The sequence below is a fragment of the Puntigrus tetrazona genome, chromosome 24, assembly GCF_018831695.1.
Source record: "Puntigrus tetrazona isolate hp1 chromosome 24, ASM1883169v1, whole genome shotgun sequence".
NCBI lineage: Eukaryota > Metazoa > Chordata > Actinopteri > Cypriniformes > Cyprinidae > Puntigrus > Puntigrus tetrazona.
Window position 1 is genome coordinate 13,359,964 of NC_056722.1, and position 19,979 is coordinate 13,379,942.

The 19,979-nt window shown below is 36.3% G+C and overlaps 1 protein-coding gene across 3 annotated transcripts; it reads left to right on the top strand.

Moving 5' to 3' along the window:
• The first annotated feature begins 594 nt into the window (after positions 1 to 594).
• si:dkey-118j18.2 lies at positions 595 to 10,651 on the top strand. Of its 3 annotated transcripts, XM_043226245.1 has the most exons (6): positions 595 to 899; positions 1,119 to 1,185; positions 1,272 to 1,377; positions 1,506 to 1,665; positions 4,345 to 4,474; positions 8,316 to 10,651. In XM_043226245.1, the coding sequence occupies exons 3-6, from the start codon at positions 1,358 to 1,360 to the stop codon at positions 8,516 to 8,518; spliced, it is 513 nt and encodes a 170-aa protein (XP_043082180.1). In that variant the 5' UTR covers positions 595 to 899; positions 1,119 to 1,185; positions 1,272 to 1,357; the 3' UTR covers positions 8,519 to 10,651. The 3 variants fall into 3 exon arrangements, with proteins under 3 accessions (XP_043082180.1, XP_043082179.1, XP_043082178.1); XM_043226244.1 differs by lacking the exon at positions 1,119 to 1,185; XM_043226243.1 differs by lacking the exon at positions 1,119 to 1,185 and having other exon boundaries at positions 596 to 899; positions 1,307 to 1,377.
• Positions 10,652 to 19,979: the final 9,328 nt, after the last annotated feature.

Genomic DNA, 19,979 nt, shown 5'->3' on the forward strand with positions numbered 1-19,979 from the left:
TGAGGTAAAAAAATAAGTAAATTAACCTCAAATCTTTCATATGCATGTAATATGTAAGTTTTAACATGTTTGTAATGTCCCTAATTTCCCATTTGCATTAACACAGTACATTATTCTGGTTATGAATTTAACCTTGCAGTCATTAAAAGATTCTTGTGCCCGGTAGGCGGCGGCTTATTTCCGTTTCTGAACAAAACAAGATGAATCATATTTAAGATTGCATATAAACTAGTGTTATTAAGGGATATGGAAAATAAATATTTTAGTTTATACAATATATGTGAGTGTACTGTATGTGTGTGTGTGTGTGTACACACAAAATTAATGTATATATTTAAGAAAAATGTATTTCGAATGCGATTTATCATGATTAATAGTTGATCTATGCATGCGGTCGCCCACAAGGTAATTTGAAGCATATCTACGGTTTTAATATTACGTAAATAATAGCTGTAATAATGCTTACATTTACAGCTAAATTATTAAATAACGACAACAACGTGAAATAAACCACGAAAGACTTTTATTTTGACGTTCTTCTCCCGTGACTCCACGGAAGTGCAAGACGCCTTGCGAGACAACAGGAGAACTACAACAAAACCCCCTCCGTTTGCTCATGGAAAAAACACACAGCCCTCAAGATTTCTCGGAAGCCTTTTGAGGCTCTCAAGTATTAGCTTTTACTAACAGAGCGTGGAGCCACACTCGGCCTAAAGGCAGCCAGTAAAGCCGAGTTGCTCGAAAAAGCACACTCAAGTGTCGGTGTTTTTGTGTTTTATGAAGGTAAACCTATTTTGTAGCCCGTTAGCAAAGCGACTTCCTCTTGTGTCTATGAAGAGCAGATGCTTCGTTAGCTGCCTAAAGCTGGATTATAACGCTACTTAAAACGCGTTTACAAGGTGAGCCGCTTTTCTTTCGACAGGTTATATCAATCATAAACAACTAGAAAAAGCCCCGTGGACGCTTTTAAAGGGTCGGCGTTCCCGTGCGACCTTTGTTTGTTTATATGGATGAAGTAAGCGTGTGCTTGTTAGAGTTTGTTTTGTTTATATAACGCCGATCCAACCCTCTTCGATATACAGTATATTTGAAATAAAGCCTGTTTTTAATGTTTCTAGCGTGACTGTAAGAATCCGAGCTGCTTTGAACATGAGATCAGTTGACAGTTTGAGTGATTATTCATATGTGGGTTGGGTAATAATTATTATTATTATTATTATTATGAGTAAATCAAGATTGCCTAGATCTCAAATTGACATTTTCCTTTTCAGATCTTGCCAAACTCTGTTCTTGGTTCTTATTTCAGTTTGACAGCTTGGAAGCTGGTTATGGTAATTGATACCGACTGGTGAGAAGCATGGAGCTGTACTGGTACATGTGAGTAAATCGTATCGGCGCTGATTTTATTACAGTTGATTTCATTTTTTTTTTTTTATCAGGCAGTGTGATGCAATCATATCAAGCCATGCTCGCGACTTTGAACTTTGTTCTTTATCTTGTTTTAGAGTCGTCATAATATTTATTATGATTAAGATCTTCTTCTACATCTGCTGGTACCGCTCGAGGCAAAGACAACTGGCTGCATACCTCAGCAATCCCCGAAACGCTCAGATCGTCATCGTTGGAGGACGAGCGTACCTGCACCAGATATGTGAGAGACAAAATGTGAGTAAACTACAAGTTCAGTGCGATCAGATGTTCTTTTCAAGGTGTGGTTGGCTTGGCTTGCGTCAGCCGCTACCGATATAATCGCTGTTTGGAAACATGACATAGTTTAGCTTCCTGTGCAATACAGTGTGGGTCTCATGAACCCATTGTACATTCAGAAAGACAGTAAGATAGACTGAAGAGTAATAGGTTATGGTATCTTCTGTTGTGTGGCATTTCCAGATTTGACTAGGGCAAGGGCAGATAGGTTTTGATTACACACTTGGAAGGGAAAAGGGGTGTTTTGATTAAACACTAAAATCTATTTAAATTCACTTTGTCCTCTTCACTGTTTAGTCAGTAGTATTAGGCAGGCCTATGCCCGGTTTCACAGAGTAGGTTTAGTCTATCCCAGGATTAGTTCATTTAGGACATTTTAAGTAATTTTTATAAACGTGCATTAACAAAAACAATACTGTGGTGCGTCTTGATACAAAACAAAGGCACTGATATATTTTGAGATCAGCCAGTGTAAGTTCATTTCAGATTAATCAGATTTACATTTTAATCTAGGACTAGGCTTAAGGGGGTTTGATTGCAAAAAAAAAAAAAAAAAAATGTTTATTTAATTTGTGCTGACATTGAAGTTGTTAATGTCATCAAATAAAAGTAAATTTTTGAGATGACAATAAATGACAATAAATTAATGACAATAAAGCCTAAAAATTTAAGAAGAAAAGCTTGATTTCTTTAATTTAAACATTTATATACAGTGTATATTCACTACCATTAAAAAGGGTCCATACAAAGTTAAAATAAAAGTAAATATGTAACATTAAAAATAGTTTGTAAAGACATTTATGTTCGTGTTGCAAAAGAATTCTAAAAATCAAAGGAGTCGCAAGAATAAACTTGTGTTTTAAATATATTAAAATAGAATTGTTTTTCATTGTTTGACTTTATTAAATTTGACTTTATTTATTAGGATGAACCCCTTGAGATGTGCAGTAATATATATTACTTTTTATTCAAAATCCTTGAGCTGATAACATTCCAAATTTTATATTTAAATAACTAAACTCATTACAATAGTTTGTTTATGTTGTTAATGTGAAGCGGTTATGCATTTTTGAAGGGATCAAATAAAAGATGGAACCTGCACACAGGAAATATGCGTCTGCGCACACGTTTCAAACTTAATAGCAGTCTGCATTCGGTGGAAATTTAGAGTTGATGTTTTCAGCGCGAGTGCGTGCTCTGTCTGTGTCGCTCACCTACAGGGTAGCTTTTGGTGAACTTCCACTTTTACTGTTGCACAACGCCATTTTGACCTTGGTGCTTCTTGCATTTTTTTTTTCGCTCTCTGAGCTCAAAACTGCGACAAGGAGCTGTCAAACCAAACCGAGGGCAGGGCTGTCAGTTGTCAGGCTCGTGTGATTCGCGCAGGCCACTAAAATGCGCGAGCTCTTCCGTTTTTAGAGAATCGTTTCTCTTGTTGGTGCTCAGCACTTGTCAAAACTAACCGGTGCCTGTGAAAAACCCTGAAGAAGCAGACGAGATGGAACAAGAACGGGGCCCAGAGCTGAGGGCCGTGACGGGGCTGACGGAACCTTTTAGGAATGTTATTGTTTTTGTTTCGACAGTTTGGCTGAAGTGTATTCACTCTTACAGTCGAATTATGTTATCCGCAACTGCGTTATGAATGGAATTCTTTTAAAAGAGTCTGAAATGTGGTCTTTCTGTAGCTCTAAAGCGTTTTGAAGCTGTGACACTGCTTTTTAAATTCAAAAAAGCCCTTTGTTTCTGAAAGAAAGCATCTCATGTTTAGAAAAGCATCTGGAAGCAATTTGTAGCACAACTATTGGAGACTATATCAAGCCAGAGAGCTTTTGCTATTCAAGTAGGGTTTCTATTTTAATAATTCACTGGATATTTTGGCTAAAAATAGACTGACATCTGTTTTTGCCATGTATTGATTAGCCCATCGTACTTCATCAAAGTGATGATATGCCTATAAAAAATGTTCTAGATTATGCAGGAATTTAACTTCGGTTTCTTCAGTAGATATATAGCTCTATTTTTAGAAGCCCTAGCTGCGTGTTGCTCCCCACACAGGAAATGCCCTCAATTTGACAACAGACAGTTCAGAGAGATGCTAAACTTTTGGTCGGTTTGCACGTTCATATGCCAGTAGTCGTTTTGCCATTTGGATAGTAGTTTAATAATACATTTAGCTTCATTTGTAAGGGTAGCTACTGCATGCTGATTTATTACAATGGTTTTAGGGTAATTTGTTTAACTGCCAAACAAACTGCTTTCCTGAGCATAACCGAGAAGGGAAATACCAGTACATTAAGATCCAACCTAAAAGATGCCCAGTGAAACTGCATATGACACACAAAATAAGTGTATCAGATCCTTACTGAAACTAAAATAATATTGAAATTGAGATTGTGTTTGCCAGCAAAACTGATACTCCAAGGTCTTGGAAGTAATAAACAAGTATGTAGGCCCGGGCAAGTGATTGCATAATTCTACCATTTAATAGCAAGCATCGACCGGATCTGGTTTCACTGCCTCATGTATTTAAAGTAGTGTTTAACAGATGAAGTGCAACTCAGAAGCTTGCTGTGTGTAATGTGTTTGATTCTGTCTGATTGTGGGTGTTTTAACTCCCACTTCTGCTCTGCTCCACAGACATCAATCTGGCCCAGTTGGTACGGAGTTCAGGACGACGGCTCGGTGGGTGAACCCTCCGCCTCTCTTCCACCATCATCCTCGCTTTCTCATCTGGACATGCCTCCTCCATATGAGGCCGTGTCTGGAGGTAAGACTGACTCACTGTACGGCTACACCCCGGTCTGCATGGGGACAGAAATAATTCATTTTTTAGATTATTAAGACTCACTGAGACCCAGCTGTTTTATATATTTTTGCATTTTTCTAAAGTCATACATGCCACATTTTAAAAGGCTGACATTATAATTTCAGAAATGTATTTTCATTTTTTGGGTTTTTTTTTGGTTAAATATCAGATGGATTCTCAGATACATTGTATTTTTTTTGTCTAAATAACTTTGATGCGGTCTGAAGACTTCAGAGCTTTAAGATAGAGTACAAATTAGGGATGCATGATATTGGATTTTGGCCAATATCCGACATGCCGATATTTTTCCAACTCATTTTGGCCAATACCGATATATCCTTTTATTTGGAAACAGCACAAATTTCCTCTGTGCAGAAATGATAAGCAAATGTCTTTTTGAAATTCGGTTAGTTTTGAACAAGAACTTAACCGTTAGAATTAAATAATAATTGTTTTTTTTAACAGTACTTAAAAGCTTAAAAAGTAACTATAAATAAACTAATATCAATCTGATCTGGGCACATGTGAGTCAATGCCGGTCTGAAAATCAAGGTGGAAAAAAAAAAAAAAAAAAATATATATATATATATATATATATATATATATATATATATATATATATATATATATATATATATATATATATAATAATCATGCCTGCATTCTGTTAATTGTCATAAACATTCCTTATTGCTATAATAAAATACTATGAGCTGTATACAAAACACATTTCTATTCTATAAAAATGTTTCACTCCATTTTGTCAATATGACTACAGACTATAGAGTGAACGTGCTCTGATTTATTTATGAAACGTGATTCATTGAAGAACTATTGAAAATGTTATTCTGTATAAAATAACATGTGAGAATGAACCTGTTCTCAAATACCACGGTTAACAAGATCTCTTATTCAGGATACTCTTCTTCTATGTTTGTTTTCAAAACAGCGCCACCATTTTCACCCTTTTGTGCAGCAGCTGCTCTGGTCACATGATCCTAGCTCAAAACTTAGTTGACAGCCCATGTTCTCATTTGTGCTCTCATCAAACAAAAATGTTCGGGATGCAGTTGTGCAGTCTATGTGTTTTCTTCCATTGTGTCATGGAAGCCGAATGGCCTGAGACTTTTGCAAGGTACTGTATGTGTGTCTTCTATTTTTAGCTATATTTAGCAGGGTCTGAGGATAAGCCTCAATGGAACCATTTTGTGTCGTTAAGGCGGCATTTTTTTATTTCTCTGGGGTTTTTTTTGGTCAATGGGCTCTTGCCAAAAGTACATACGCCAAAACATTGGAATTTGTCTGCTAATCATTTTCTAGTTCCACATGATTTGCGTTGAAGGATGGATTTAACTTTATTTTTAGCTGTCTTTGTATATGGCAAATCCTGATACGGTAGGCATGTAGACTGTGTCGCACTTAAAAATCATCTCTGAAAGTGCCTTTCCAAGTGATCGCTCAGAGCGCAGCTGGAATGTAAATGATTAAATGTTTGTTGACCTATGAGCTCTCTCGTGTGTCACGGTCTTAGTTCATCCCTCCCTGAGATGCTTAATACAGTAATGCTAGATATGTTTACAAGGGAAATGAGGAAGAATATATACATATATGGCATGGTGAGGAGACTGTCGAGTCTCAAGGGTTATATTAACTGTAAATACTGTCTGTTCAACCCTAATATGAGAAACCGCATCTCAGTCACATTACATCTCTAGGGAAAGTCTTGTGCTTTCGCTCACTGCTGCTCTGTAAATGGTTAACAGGGACAATTTTATGACAAGAGGGAACAACAGTTGGAGAGTGGGCCTGGGGACATCAGCCATCCCAAATTAGACCAATGCTTCTTAATTGGCAGGTTTCATAACTGACACGATGAGAAGGACATTTATGTACACCAGCTGCCAGATATTGACATTAAAACATGGAAAAGGTTGAAATGAATCTGGCAATCAAGGCTCTGTGCTTCGGGTTTACTTCAGTTCAATTGAGTTTCTGTGCTGAGACTGATTGTTCATTCAGCGGCAGAGAAGGAAATCTTCTGGAGCCTGTGTGGATTGGCAGCAAACGGCAGATCCTGGCTCATAGCTCCGTTCTCCTGTATCTTTCTGCTGCACCCCCCCTTTTTCCTTTTCCGTTTGTGCTCTCATCATCTCTAACAATGTCTCATGAGTTTTTGAACACCAGATCTCAGCAAGTAGATCTGTGACTAAAAGAACTCCAAGAACCAGAGGTCAGGTTGAAGAAGCAACGCATGCATATACTGTGTTTCCTTTGACCTAGAAGAGTGAAAGATAATATCTACAGTGCAGGATGTTGGGGGTTTTTTTTTCCGACTTTCAGCGCCACATCATTCGGCGTTTTCAACGTTCATCATATTTGAGTGGAGATGGAAAACCCCAATTTTTCACAAAGAAGTCTTACGTGTAGTTTGTCACCTGTTCCAGGGAAGTGTTTGGCAACATTTGCGTGATGAGGAATCAAATGAGGCATTTTTGGCCTGCAGCATGAAACAGGAAATTATGCAATTTTTGTTTAAGAATAGTCTTGTTATTAAAAATGCGTGCTAAATTGTTGAGTCATTGGAAGATTTGGATCTGCAGATGGTAGCTAAAGGTTTGTGGCTAGCATTATTAGTGTAGTGTTCACCATGTCTTACAGTTTACCAACTGTATTATAACAGGATATTTAAAAATGTTTCGGTGTGTGTGGATGGATGGATGGATGGTTGGATACTGTAGATAGATAAATAGATATTATGTAGATCAATACAATAGATTGATAGATGGGTGGACAGATGGATAGATATTAGGCTCGCTGGATCATATTAGACTCGGATGATCAATTTTAAAACATTGGAAAAGCAAGTCACGTAAAGTTTGCTTTCCTTTTATAGTGTTAATACACTCTCCAACCAGGAGCCACTCCGTATTCATTTCCACGCAGTAGTTCGTGCGTTAGCAAATAAATGAAAAAACTGATGGATTATCTTTTTTTACCAAGTTCAGAGGGATACCCATATGTTTGGATTGTTTCGAAATCTTTATAAATCATCACACCACTGTTTAAACAACGGGGACGCTAGAGTTTCCTCAGTTTTAAAAGGTAAAATGCAATGCGTTTTTCCAAATTCATGACAGAAATGTTTGCACGGAAATATGTGGTTTACGCGGGTCCTTAGAACGTGTTTAGTTAAATTGTTTACATTTAAGGCCATGGACATTTTTAAATGGTATAAAAAATCTTAAATTTAGGGACGGAAAGACGAGAATTAATGTGACGGTTAAATTTAAAAAGGCTACGATTTCACTGAATAAACCTGAGCGCAGCAGGGGTTGTGTCCAGCCGTTACCGGGGGAACTGAAAGAGAAACCCGAGGACGAACAAGCTTTTTAATAAGCCCTTCTGCTGGTTTTGTTACATGTTTTTAAATGTGAACCAATGGATCGAGGAAAAACCTGATGCATGCTAAAAATCAAAACAATTAGATATAAGGTTATTTAATAAATTATATAATAATACTTTTGACTCGTCTGTTTTCTTTAAAATAGTTTAAAGGCTGAAATGTGAAGTTCAGATCTTAAAAAAATCTTTAACGTTAACAAGCCCTTTTATCAGTCCTCTTAAAATGTTCAGTTGGCCACTACTAAAAAAGGACATCTGTTCGTTGTAAGCATTTGAGATGGCTTGTAATATTTCTTTCAACTGACAAATGTTTTCCTACTGAATTAACATAAATTTGAAAGTAAATGACATTAGTTACATTGCCTTGAGTAAGACTCTGCACTCTGCTCTTTGTTTTTAGCGAATGACCTGAAGCCTCCGCCGTACAGCGAGTACGCTCAAAACGACGACACCGACACATCCCTGAGCATCGCCATCCCGGACGCCAACGATTCCAGCGGCATTAGCGACGCCCGGCCCCCCTACACGCCCAGCATCACCTCACCGGCCAATCAGCAAGTAGCTAGCCACAGTCAATCACAGCCAGAGGGAAGTTCAAGTTAAACTTCTCTTATCACAGAAACGCAACAAGGGCTAAGCAACAGCGTTAGCCCCATCTAGGTCTTGTTTTTTTTTCATCTGGACTTATTTTCTTCTCAAGCAAATTATACAAAGAAAAAAGATTTCACATTGGCTGTGGATCTTGCTCATTCTCTTAACATGAGAGTATTTGGATGGTGCACAATATGCAGTATAAAGAATGAGACTGGCCTGATGCCATCTCCTGGCAGAATGGAGCACTGCTCAGCCCACGCTGGTGTACCGGTGCTTTCAGTTCACCCATGCCTTATGCTCATTTCCTCCAGCAACACCACAGCTCATAGCCATACGACAGACGCAGCTATTTTCATATTTTAAACGGTCACTTTCGCCGTCGTTTCTTTGCAGTAGTGTTGAAGACTAATGCCATGAACGCGTGTTGCTGCTTGAGGAACTGTAAATATAGGCTAGGGGGTGCAGAGCGGCAAGCTCGTTTCGCTTAGACAATGTTGTCGACACATTTCTTACTTGCTTATTTTTCTCTCTAAAGTCCCAAAGGGAGACGTTAAAGGGACGGTTCACGTTAAAAAAACGAAATGGTTAAAAATTTCAAACGATTCAAAATGCGCTCATCCTCAGACACATCCGGCATTGCAGGTGAGTTTGTTTCTTTAGAGCGGGACAAATTTGCAGTAATCTACTCCAACGGATCCTTTTAAATGAGCGGGTGCCATCAGAATGAGAGACCAGACAGCTGATAAAAACACAATCAGTCCATCAGGTCTCATAAAGTGAAAAGCTGCATGTTTGAAATCCATCAAGAGCTTGTTTTTAGCTCAACGAGACAATGTCCTTTATACATAGTATTGTTTCAAAGGTTGTCTTGTTTGAATCAGGAGAGAAATATGCGCTGATCAAGCAGCATTTAAACGCAAAAGCAGTTTTACATCGATATTGTATTTTTATTTTTTTATCTGTTAAGCATTTTAATTTTGACGGCACCCATTCGCTGCAGAGCAGTGTAATGCAAAACTTCCCAAAATCCAATTCCGATTTAGAGAAACAAACTCAGCGTCTTGGTGGTCCTGAGGGTGAATGAATTCTCTAACTGTACTTTCATCATTTACTCTCACTCGTATAATTTCAAACCTGTAAGACGTTTTCTTCCATGGAAGTCGGCGGCAATCTTTGGTTCTTCAGAATATCTTTTCATGTTACAGAGCAGAAAGTCAGTCGTACGGAGTGGTGTTTTGGATTGACATGACGGTGTGTAAATGACACAATTTAAGATTCTCGAACTGTCTCTTTAAAGTATAGAGGTCTAGCCTCAGGTTTATTTATAAACTCAGTTTATATGTGATGACAATTTAAAGAAAGAAAAAAAAAAACATTTGCCCTGAAGCACTTTTAATGTGTTGTAATTGCCTTAATTCCGTCTGTTGGTAAGTGTCCAATATTCCCGAATCAACCAGAGCCGGTGTGGATAGTTTGGCTAATGGTTATGACTTGTGTAAATGTGCGCAGTCCTACTCTGTGTTGTATCGCTTATCAGGTGAACTGTAATACACTGATGCATTTGAGATCACAGTGCCCTTATTAACAATTTCTGCTAACCGAAATAGACTTTGTGTGTGTGTGTGTGTGTGTGTGTGTGTGTGTGTGTGTGTGTGTGTGTGTGTGTGTGTGTGTGTGTGTGTGTGTGTGTGTGTGTGTGTGCGCGTGCGCGTGCGTGCATGTATGTGTGAGTGAGTGAATGAGAGTGTGTGTTAAGGCATATGTTAAGTGTGTGATAGATTCGAACAGAACTTCCTCGTGAAAATGTTTGTGTGCTTCGGTGAGCGCATGAAGTCATCTCTGTGCAACTGTCGATATATCAGGTTCACATAATGGGATCAATTTTTTTGTATTAAAAAAAAAAAAAAGTCTATATGAAAGGATGTGATCCGAGTGTGCTTTTAGAATATGTGCGTGTAGTTTGGTTTCCTCCTCCCCGATCACCTGGTCCTTCACTATATCATTTCATTTAATCATCATTTGATTTAAATTGCTAATCCTGCAACATGTATTCTCATTTAAACTGAAGTACTGTATATGCTATTTTTGTATTTATGGAAAAACCCTTTGAATCTCTTTCAAAATAAACATTGGTGAAATGTGTCTTGTTTGAAAACATCGTGTTTCATATTCGGCGCTGATATGTGGAAGTGAATTGATGAAGTAAATTAAAGCTATATTTGATATATATTTTATTGTAAACAACTACATATTAAGCTATTATCGGTCCAGTTTAGACTTTTTAACTAACTATAAGTAGCTTTGAAACTATGTCAAATTATTGTTCGTTTACAAATACATGTCTACTAACTCAGAGTAGGTTTAGGGTTAGAAGAATAACTTGACATATACTTGTCAAAATAAAGTGTTAGAAGATATTAAGCGGTCTACTAATACTCTAATGACTTCTAAGTTGACATGTAGTTGCAAAGTTACTGTTGGTAGAAAGTTTAAAGTGGATTATCAAAATAAAGTGTTAATCCTATTTAGATATGCATTAATATTTAGATATTTGTATTGCAGAAAAATATACTTCCATACAAAAGTGTGGCCATGGTAAGATTCTTAATATTATTATTTTAGTGTTTTTAAATGTCTCTAATGCTCACCGAGGCTGCGTTTAATTGATCAAAAATTGTAAAATGGGAATAATGTTGAAACATCATTACAGTTTGTGCTTTTAAAAACCGTTCATTTCAGTGAAATTTTTTTTTTTTTCAGGATTCATTCGTGAATCAAAACGTCAAAAGGAAACATAGTTCACAATATGATATCAAAAGATGCATATAAATCCCAGCGTGCGTTTTATTGCACGCCGTGCGTTATATATTGCATGCTGTGTTCTGTTACTAATAATACATTTAGTAGTTATTAAAGTAACTTTTGTTTACAGTCCGACCTAACAATTACTCCAGTGGCTTGTTTCAACAGCTTTATTGAAGTTAGCCCGACTTATTGTCAAAATGAGTTTTACGTGAAACGGGCCCCAGAAGACTCATTCTCAATATAAATCTGACAAATCTAAGGTACATTGTGCTGTTTTGCGTCACGCACGTTTCGGAACGGTAGTTATTTGAATTGATGCTGGTCGTTTTCACCACGAGGGGGCAGTAGCGCACTGTTCTTCAGCTCCATCTCTTCCGTCAGCGTTAACCTTTAAGTTCTCTACGTCTTCATGATGACTTGACTTTCAGGTTCTTTTTTTTATTTTTAACAGCCGGCTGTGTATTCCGTATTTCCATATTCATAACTGTGCGGAGCCAGTGCCCTCTGTGCCTTGCTTCCTACTCTCCTGTGTGGGATGATCGAATCTCAGTCGAATCGGTAAGGTGGGCGGCTCCTGGCATTCTCTACAACTTTAACTTATGACTGAGGAATGCGGCTTTGCTTTGCATAATGTTTTAAAACATTTGTACTACAACAGATCTTTCACCACGGCTCATGTAAATCAAACACGCCGAGAGGATGCGGGAGATGGATGTCGGCTGGAGATTCGTTCTGACCTTTATCCACCACTTCATCCATACCCTAACATTTTATAAATGTCTATAGACAGAAAATGCGGTATGGTATGGACAATTTAATGCAAAGTGACTTTAAAAACGGTGATGCTCGTAGAAAAAAAAAATGCTGTGTATGAAATGCATATAATACATACCTACTGAAATGTGTGTGCTCATCAAGGCAGCGTTTATTACAGGATGAATACAGCAATACCGTGGAAAAACAATATCTGTCTTTATTTAAAACAGAAATCTTTTGTAATATACAATGCTGTTCAAAAGTTGTTTTTTCTTTTTTTAAAGGAAGTAATACTATTACTCCGCAAAGGTGTAGAATAATAATAATATTTTATGAAAGCATTCTGAAATAATAATATTTATCGTTTTATTTATTTTTTCAAATGTTTTATTCATCAAAGAATCTTTAAAAAAAAAAAAAAAAAAAAAAAAGGATCAAGTGACGTTGAAGATTTTCCATAAGCTTTGCATCAAAAATAAATTATACTTTAGTAAAGCGTTAATGTGTATTAAACCAGAAATTATCTTAAATTGTATTATATTTCACTGCTGGGATATAGATAGAGATGAACAGAGTTTGTGTATTGTAATACATAATGCTGTCAAAAGATTTACTCACAGTGTGTGTACTGTGCGTATTTATTATGTATATGTATAATACAATATATATAATACAATATATATTTTTATAATCAATATTATGTATTTTAATTATATATGAGCATGTGTGATTATATATATATATATATATATATATATATATATATATATATATATATATATATATATATATATATATATATATATATATATATATAGTGAGTATGTGTATATATACATATATTTAATTTGATAGTCACAATGTATTTTTAAAGTTATTATGGTTTTTGGAGGAAAGCTTGTATAAAGCGTAGAAAATGTCTGCTCCGTCATCGTTGTAGTTACTTCAGCATCATTTTCAAGCCCAGGTAAGACGGAAACGTGCAGAAAAGTCCGCTTTGTGCCTGTTCATGTCGTAACATCAGCCTGTCTCGATTAAAACCGCACCGGAACACGTTGTGACAGGAGCCGCACTTCGGCGCTCGACCGTCCGCCGCAGGCCGAAGCGACCCCGCGCGGTCACGTGACTCAGCCGCATCAGCCGTTAAACTACAGGCGCGAGCTGACGAAGCTTTCTCACGTTTTCTCGTGACTCACCCGCGCCTCCTCCGTTTCTGTCAAATCTCCCGAGGCACCGAAGCTGACCCGTTCTTTCTCTCTTTTCCTCATCTCGGTCGCAAGTGTGCGCTTATCAAGTATTCATTAGGATTATCGGATGAGCAGAAAATGTCATGTCAGAATTATTCTTATCCGAGCGGTTTTTATGAGGGTACGAACCAGATTTAAACTCTCGCCCAAACAGCAGCGTGCCTAGCAGCTTGTGTTTAATTGCTGCTTTGACATTAGCAGTAGGAGGATGAATATACTAAAAGTTGTTGCAGAAATTATGCTGTTATTACAAGTTAAAAAATTGAAAAGCTTTCACAGAGCGCTATTATACATTAGCATCAGATGGTATTCCAAATATTAAAGGGGTAGCCAAAAATGTTTTCATTTTGTTATCATTTATGCATATCATTCCAAACCTGTATTTCCGTGTTTAGTGTAATTAAGTGCTGACTAATATGAATTATCAACACGTATTGCAAGCATATTAAGCTATTACTATATTAAGTGCATGTGAAAAATGAAGGATCTGCTGGGAAACAACGATGAAGATGTATATTAATAATCGTAATTTATTTTTTTACTAATGTTTTTATTCGCGATTTTTTATTTTAAGAATATTTTAGGATTTGATTAATGTTTAATTGTTTATATTTTTATAACTTTAATATTTTATTAATGTTTGGTGTCAATAAGAGTTTTAAAATGAACATGCAAGGAAGGATGCAATTTACTGTAAATGCATTTATAATATTGCAATTATTATTTTTAAATTATTTAATTAAAAAAGAATGACAGTTTTCACAAAATTATTAATCAGAATAATTTTTTAACACATAATAAGAAATATTTTTGAGCAGCTAATTAACATATTAAAATGATTTCTGAAGGATCATGTGACACAGAAGACTGGAACGATGATATTGAAAATGCATCACAGGAATAAATTAAATTTTTAATACATTAAAATAGAAATAATTTTAAATAAATACAGCCCCGGTAAGCACAAGACACTAATAACTGCTAAATAGCAATAAAGTACAGTAACTTAAAATGCTACTGACTGCAAACTATAAAATATCCAATATTCATTTTTGCTTAGGTTTGATTTCTGACACAAAATAAAATCTTTTCTGTTGTTACAGATGCTACTTTACATCCCACGTCTTTTTTTTTTACCCAATAACTTCGTATATGTGTCACTTTATACGGTTTGAATAGGTTTCAGACAGCCTTACAGCCTTTAAAGAGATGTCTCAAGCATCGTTCAAATGAGATAAGATGCATCATACAATAAAAAAGTATAATCATCCGTTTGTGAGAACTGTGTGCGGTGAGTGGCGGGACGTGGCTGTGGTCAAGGCAGCACATCCATCCTTATAAATGTGTTAGCCTCAAGTGGCAGTTACGCTTATGAGTGCAGGAAGCTGCGGTGTCATTCTTTAGACAAGAGCATCAGTCAGGCTGTTTTAGTTGTGACAGAGGATCATCTTATACTGTTGTATTGCTGTCATTTTAAGCAGTAGTTCACCCAAAAACAAATAAAAAAAGGCTAAATTTAGCGGCATATCCATTGCTCACCAATTGATCCCCTGCATTGAATGGGTGCCGTCGGGATTACAGTCCTAACAGATGATAAAACCTCAGTAATCCACAAGTAATCCACGCAAGGAATAGCAGGTTTCAGAGTTTTACTGTCTCTAGTGTTTATTTCTGCAGCGATAAGGACTTAGTGGTACGTATTTAGCGCCTCGCTAAAAAGTGCGCCAATTTATGCCGTGCGACCAGGTAGCATAAGGAACATTATAAGTTATGGTCGTGGACTTTGGTTCACAAGATGTTAACCGACGGACCGTGCATTATTCTAATTTTTTATAGCATTTTATCTCTCATTCTGACGGCACCCATTCAACCTGAGCAAGTGACGTAACGCTGTATTTCTTTTCTAATCCGTCCCGACGTTTCAGCGTCAGTTATTCCTGAAAATTGCTGATAATTGTTTGCTCATTATGCGAGCGGCTGAGATATCAAAAACAAGCAATGCAGTGACCAATCGGTGCATTTCAAAATGGATTTCATGCAAAATTCGCATGCCATTGTAATTAGCGCACAGAAAGAAAGGGTACTTTGTCTTGATGGGGTTTTTTTTTGTTGCCGTGAGAGCAAAGGCTCTGTAGTTTTTAATTACGATTCATTTCAAGCAAGGTGTGCCGTGGGCGAGCTCTGCCTGCTGTACGAGGACCCGTACGATGAGAGAGGAACAGGGTGTTTTTAAGCTCCGTATCTTGCTCAAAATAGCTTTGCTGCCGTCTTGTGTTTTAAACAGATGTACAGTGTCATTTATTGTGGGCGATTCCTCTGTTAATAACAAAAATAAGGTGTAGATGAGGTTGGTTATTGGACGACAGGCATGAAACAGTGACTGCACCGCAGATTATTTTTCGTGCCAGAGACGTTTCAAATCTGCTGGCTCCTGCTCTTAGATGTCCTGCCAGCCAGGTTTACTTCACGAACACTGACAACATTAATCTTGTCTTATTTTAATTATGCATTCAAAACAGGACAACAAAGTCACTCAAGGTCAGCGGTACTCGAAGTATTGGATGCGCGAGCGCAAAGGCAAAATCTGCAGCCGTGATTTATTGTTGTGTTGAGTCACTGTTTTTACATAAATGAATAGGGAGGGGTTTCACAAATGGAAAAATTGTCATTCCAGCTAGTGGATGTCTAACTTGTGGCAAAGGCCCGTGGTGATATCATGCTCTTTTAAATCGACTCCTCTAATGAGTTACAGCACAAAGCCACTAATAAATAATTCTTCAGCTGGAAAAGTTTAGGTTTAGGCAAACCTGGAAGCCAAACCGCAAATGTAACACAGATCCTATTTACGAGTCAAACATACTGTCACTCAACGGCGACAGCTCAGTCCAAATCTTTAAGAATAAGAAACGTAAAACTATGTGTTTGTTTGTTTATTTTTTGTCAATTTATTAATTCCTTCAATGTTTATTTTCTGTTCATTCATTTTGTTTTGTTCTGTCAAATGTAAATTTATAATTAATAATAATTTTATTTACAAACGATTTCCGCATTCTTTTTCATTTTATGTATCTATTTATTTACTTAATTAGTAATGACTGTCCAATCCATATGGAACATTTTTATAGTAATATGCTAAAATGAAACAAAAGTATACATACATATACACACAATAAAAGTAAATATATATATATATATATATATATATATATATATATATATATATATATATATATATATATATATATATATATATATATATATATATATATATATACAAAAATATATGTTCTTTTCTGGTTTTGTTCTTTGTTTTTGAAACTTATTAATGGCCTAATTTATTGTTTCTATCTTTATACTTATATATATAAGTACAGTTTTCTCCATTTCAAAAAGTCAAAACAAAGACACAAACGAACGTAACTGTAATAATTAACAATAAAGACCCTTGAACGTGGCATCCTTGCTGTAAACTGTAACGTGACAGACACACATGATATTTTGAAGCTCGTCAGCATTTTGGCGCCGGAGCTCATAACTCGGTGTGCATGTATGTGCGTGTCTGTCTGTCTTTGTGTCTGTGAATGCATGCCATGTTAATCCATTGTCTGGCTCATCAACACAGCCTCAGATAATCAGCGGCCCCCAGTTTCTTGTTACCGCCGGAAAATCCTTTGTTCCACCACATTAATTGAACAAGATTTCCATTTTAATTGAATCGCAATACCCATCTGCCTGTACTTAAAGGTGCCAGGTGTGAGATGTTAAAAGCTCATTCTCAGAGTCTGGCAGGGGTTATGTGCAGTCAGACAGACTCCCATTAGCCATGTTGAGAAGAAATTTTTATGGCCAAAACTGTTGCTCTGGAGAATTCGGTTTTCTGCCTTCAGGCTGCGTATATGGTCTGCTCCATTGCAGAAACCATCTGTGATAGAGGGTGTTATCACAGTTCATTTACAGTCTCTCTGTTCGACTTCTGATCGAGGCTGAGCTATTAGAAGTGTTTGATCTGCACCTTGGCGGCAGTGCTGATGAGAGAAAGCTATAATGATACTATACCCCACACGATTACCTACAATGCTTGACACAGCACTTATTTGATGCCGAAATTATAACTTCCTCGGTCTGAGATGGGATACTTTACAAGCAAAGCGTGTTTAGGTTTGAAAAATTGAACTACATAATATTTAGCGTCCAGTATATGGAACGTTTGGGCTGAAATACTGAAATATAAAATGCTTTTTAACGCAAGATATGAGCAAGCACAGCACATTTCCTGTATCTGATACATATACATATTTGAACAGGTTTATCGTTCAAAAGTCATTAATAATCGAATTAGTACACTCACTGTTTTTTAGTAAGTGGATGAAACAGTACAGGTCCTTCAAGACCCTCGAAAAACTTTTTTGTGCTTTATTTATTCCGGTGTACCGCAGGGATCGGTTCTTGGGCCATTATTATTTATTTTATATAAGCATTCCTCAAACCTCAAACATTCAAGTTTTCATTTATACACTGATGATATGGTGATTTACTGCTCTGCATCAACACTGAATCACCTTCAGTTTGATTTTGATGTAGTGTGGGATTAGTATTATGGGATTATATAATATTAGATAATTGGGATGGGATTTTTAATTGCTGATTCTCTTTTTTGGAGGCCTGATGTTTGGTACCCTGTGAAAAAAATGTAAGTTGAAACTGGGCCTTTTGTTTTTAGACTCAAGTCTTGCTTTTCTTTTGAAGTGAGGAAGAGATTAGTAGCAGCTATTTTTTTGACAGTGTTGGATTACTGTGATATCATTTATATGCAGGCACCTAAGCATTGTTTACAGGCATTGGATTCAGTTTTTCATGGAGCATTAAGGTTTATCACAAATTCAAAAGCCCTTACCATCATTGTTTTATGGTACTCTTGGGTTGGTTTGGCCGTCAGTGTCATCGTGTAAACTGAAGCATTGGTACTTATTTATATATTAAAACATTTTAGGTTTACTTCTTTCATATTTACAGAAGAATATCGTTCAAAACGGTGTAGGGAATTATGGTCTTTGCTCACACCACTAAATGTGAAGCATCCTTGAAGTTTGTAGTTATATGGGTCAATGGGCATTTAGTTATGTTTGAATCAGTTATAAGATACATTATGCTTAAAATAGTTGGTATAACTAACTGATTCTAAATGTATTTTAAAGGATCCAGTCGTTTGATAGTAAATATTCTGAGTGACTTTTGATTTTTATATATATATATATATATATATATATATATATATATATATATATATATATATATATATATATGTGTGTGTGTGTGTGTGTGTGTGTGTGTATATGTATATTTATAATTCCTTTTTACAATTGTTTTTTAAGAGGAAATAACCATTATAAAAAATGCACTTGTGCATTTATGATCTGGAATACCTTTACAAATGTTTTTGGGTTTTTTTCACTTTAATTAAAATGTTAGCGTCAGTAAACTTTCGTCATATCTCACATAATTTTGGGACTATTAATAAACATGAATATGTACACCTATTGATAATCCACCGTAGGATGAAATTGATTGAACTGATCCTTTTTAACTTGATTGTAAAGGTTTATGGAAATAAAATGAATCTATTTTGGTAGAAAACTTTTCAGAGTAATATTTATGTTCTTCTTTTAGAAATAAATATAGGTTTCGTAAATTTGCATTTTTGAGAAATCATGAGTTATAAGGATTTGATCAAAAGGACTTCTTTCAATCAAACACTAATGGTAATGTTCATATTATATGCTCTCATAAATGTAATACAAAATTTGTAATAAATAATAATAATAATCATTATTTTTATTTGAACCCGAATGGAATGCAATGTAAATAAACTGTAGGTTTTGAATCGTTCAGAGGGCTAAAAAAATGGTGTTGGTCACATATTACATGTTTCAGAAAACAAGTCTTCGTGGAAATATAAAGCAAACAACTGGAAGATGCTTTCTTGTTTGGTTAGCAGGTGCCCATGCTGTGTTCCCTCTAGGCACCGCGAGAGACAAACATTAGTCATTTTTCCTAACATTGTGTCTGATTATTGATGGCTGAGGGCAGAGGAAATTTGTGCTGGCTGGTCTAGCATTCACTCTCATTGGTCAGCAGCTACTATTGTCTTTCTCTTTCTTTCATTCCCTATTTTCTCCCTTTCACCGCTTTCATTTTCTTCTTTGTGCGGTTTTATTCTCTTTCAATTGTCACGTGATAAAATCTATGCTTGATATATTGGAATTATTTATTTATTTATATTTATATATAGCAATAACAGAATACATGTAGAAGTTAACCGGGCTATTTTTTCACAAAGGAACGCAATTTAGTGCAGCGCCATAACCATTATATTTCAAGATGACTACTTCACCTAATATCCATTGTGACTGTCAGCTTTCTTAATGTCACAAGGCTTCAAGTGAACGGTCTATGAAAATGAGAGCGCGACAACGGCCCTCCATAAAAACAAAAAGAGATTCTTGCTCGTTGTCGTTTTGAAAGATGCTGTTTTTGCTCTAGAAGCCATTGTGGCATAGCTGATAGAAATTAATTAAGTGATAATGTGGCTGCGTTCGTGCAACGGCGTTCAGAGAACGACAGCAAAATGTGCGTTGGAGAGAAAGAAAAATGGACGCTGGAGA

Excerpts from the sequence above, each read along its gene's own strand:
- si:dkey-118j18.2 (XM_043226245.1), top strand. The coding sequence starts at position 1,358 with ATGGAGCTGTACTGGTACAT. Across the intron at positions 1,378-1,505 it reads ATGGAGCTGTACTGGTACAT|AGTCGTCATAATATTTATTA; the intron begins GTGAGTAAATCG and ends ATCTTGTTTTAG. Across the intron at positions 4,475-8,315 it reads ATATGAGGCCGTGTCTGGAG|CGAATGACCTGAAGCCTCCG; the intron begins GTAAGACTGACT and ends CTTTGTTTTTAG.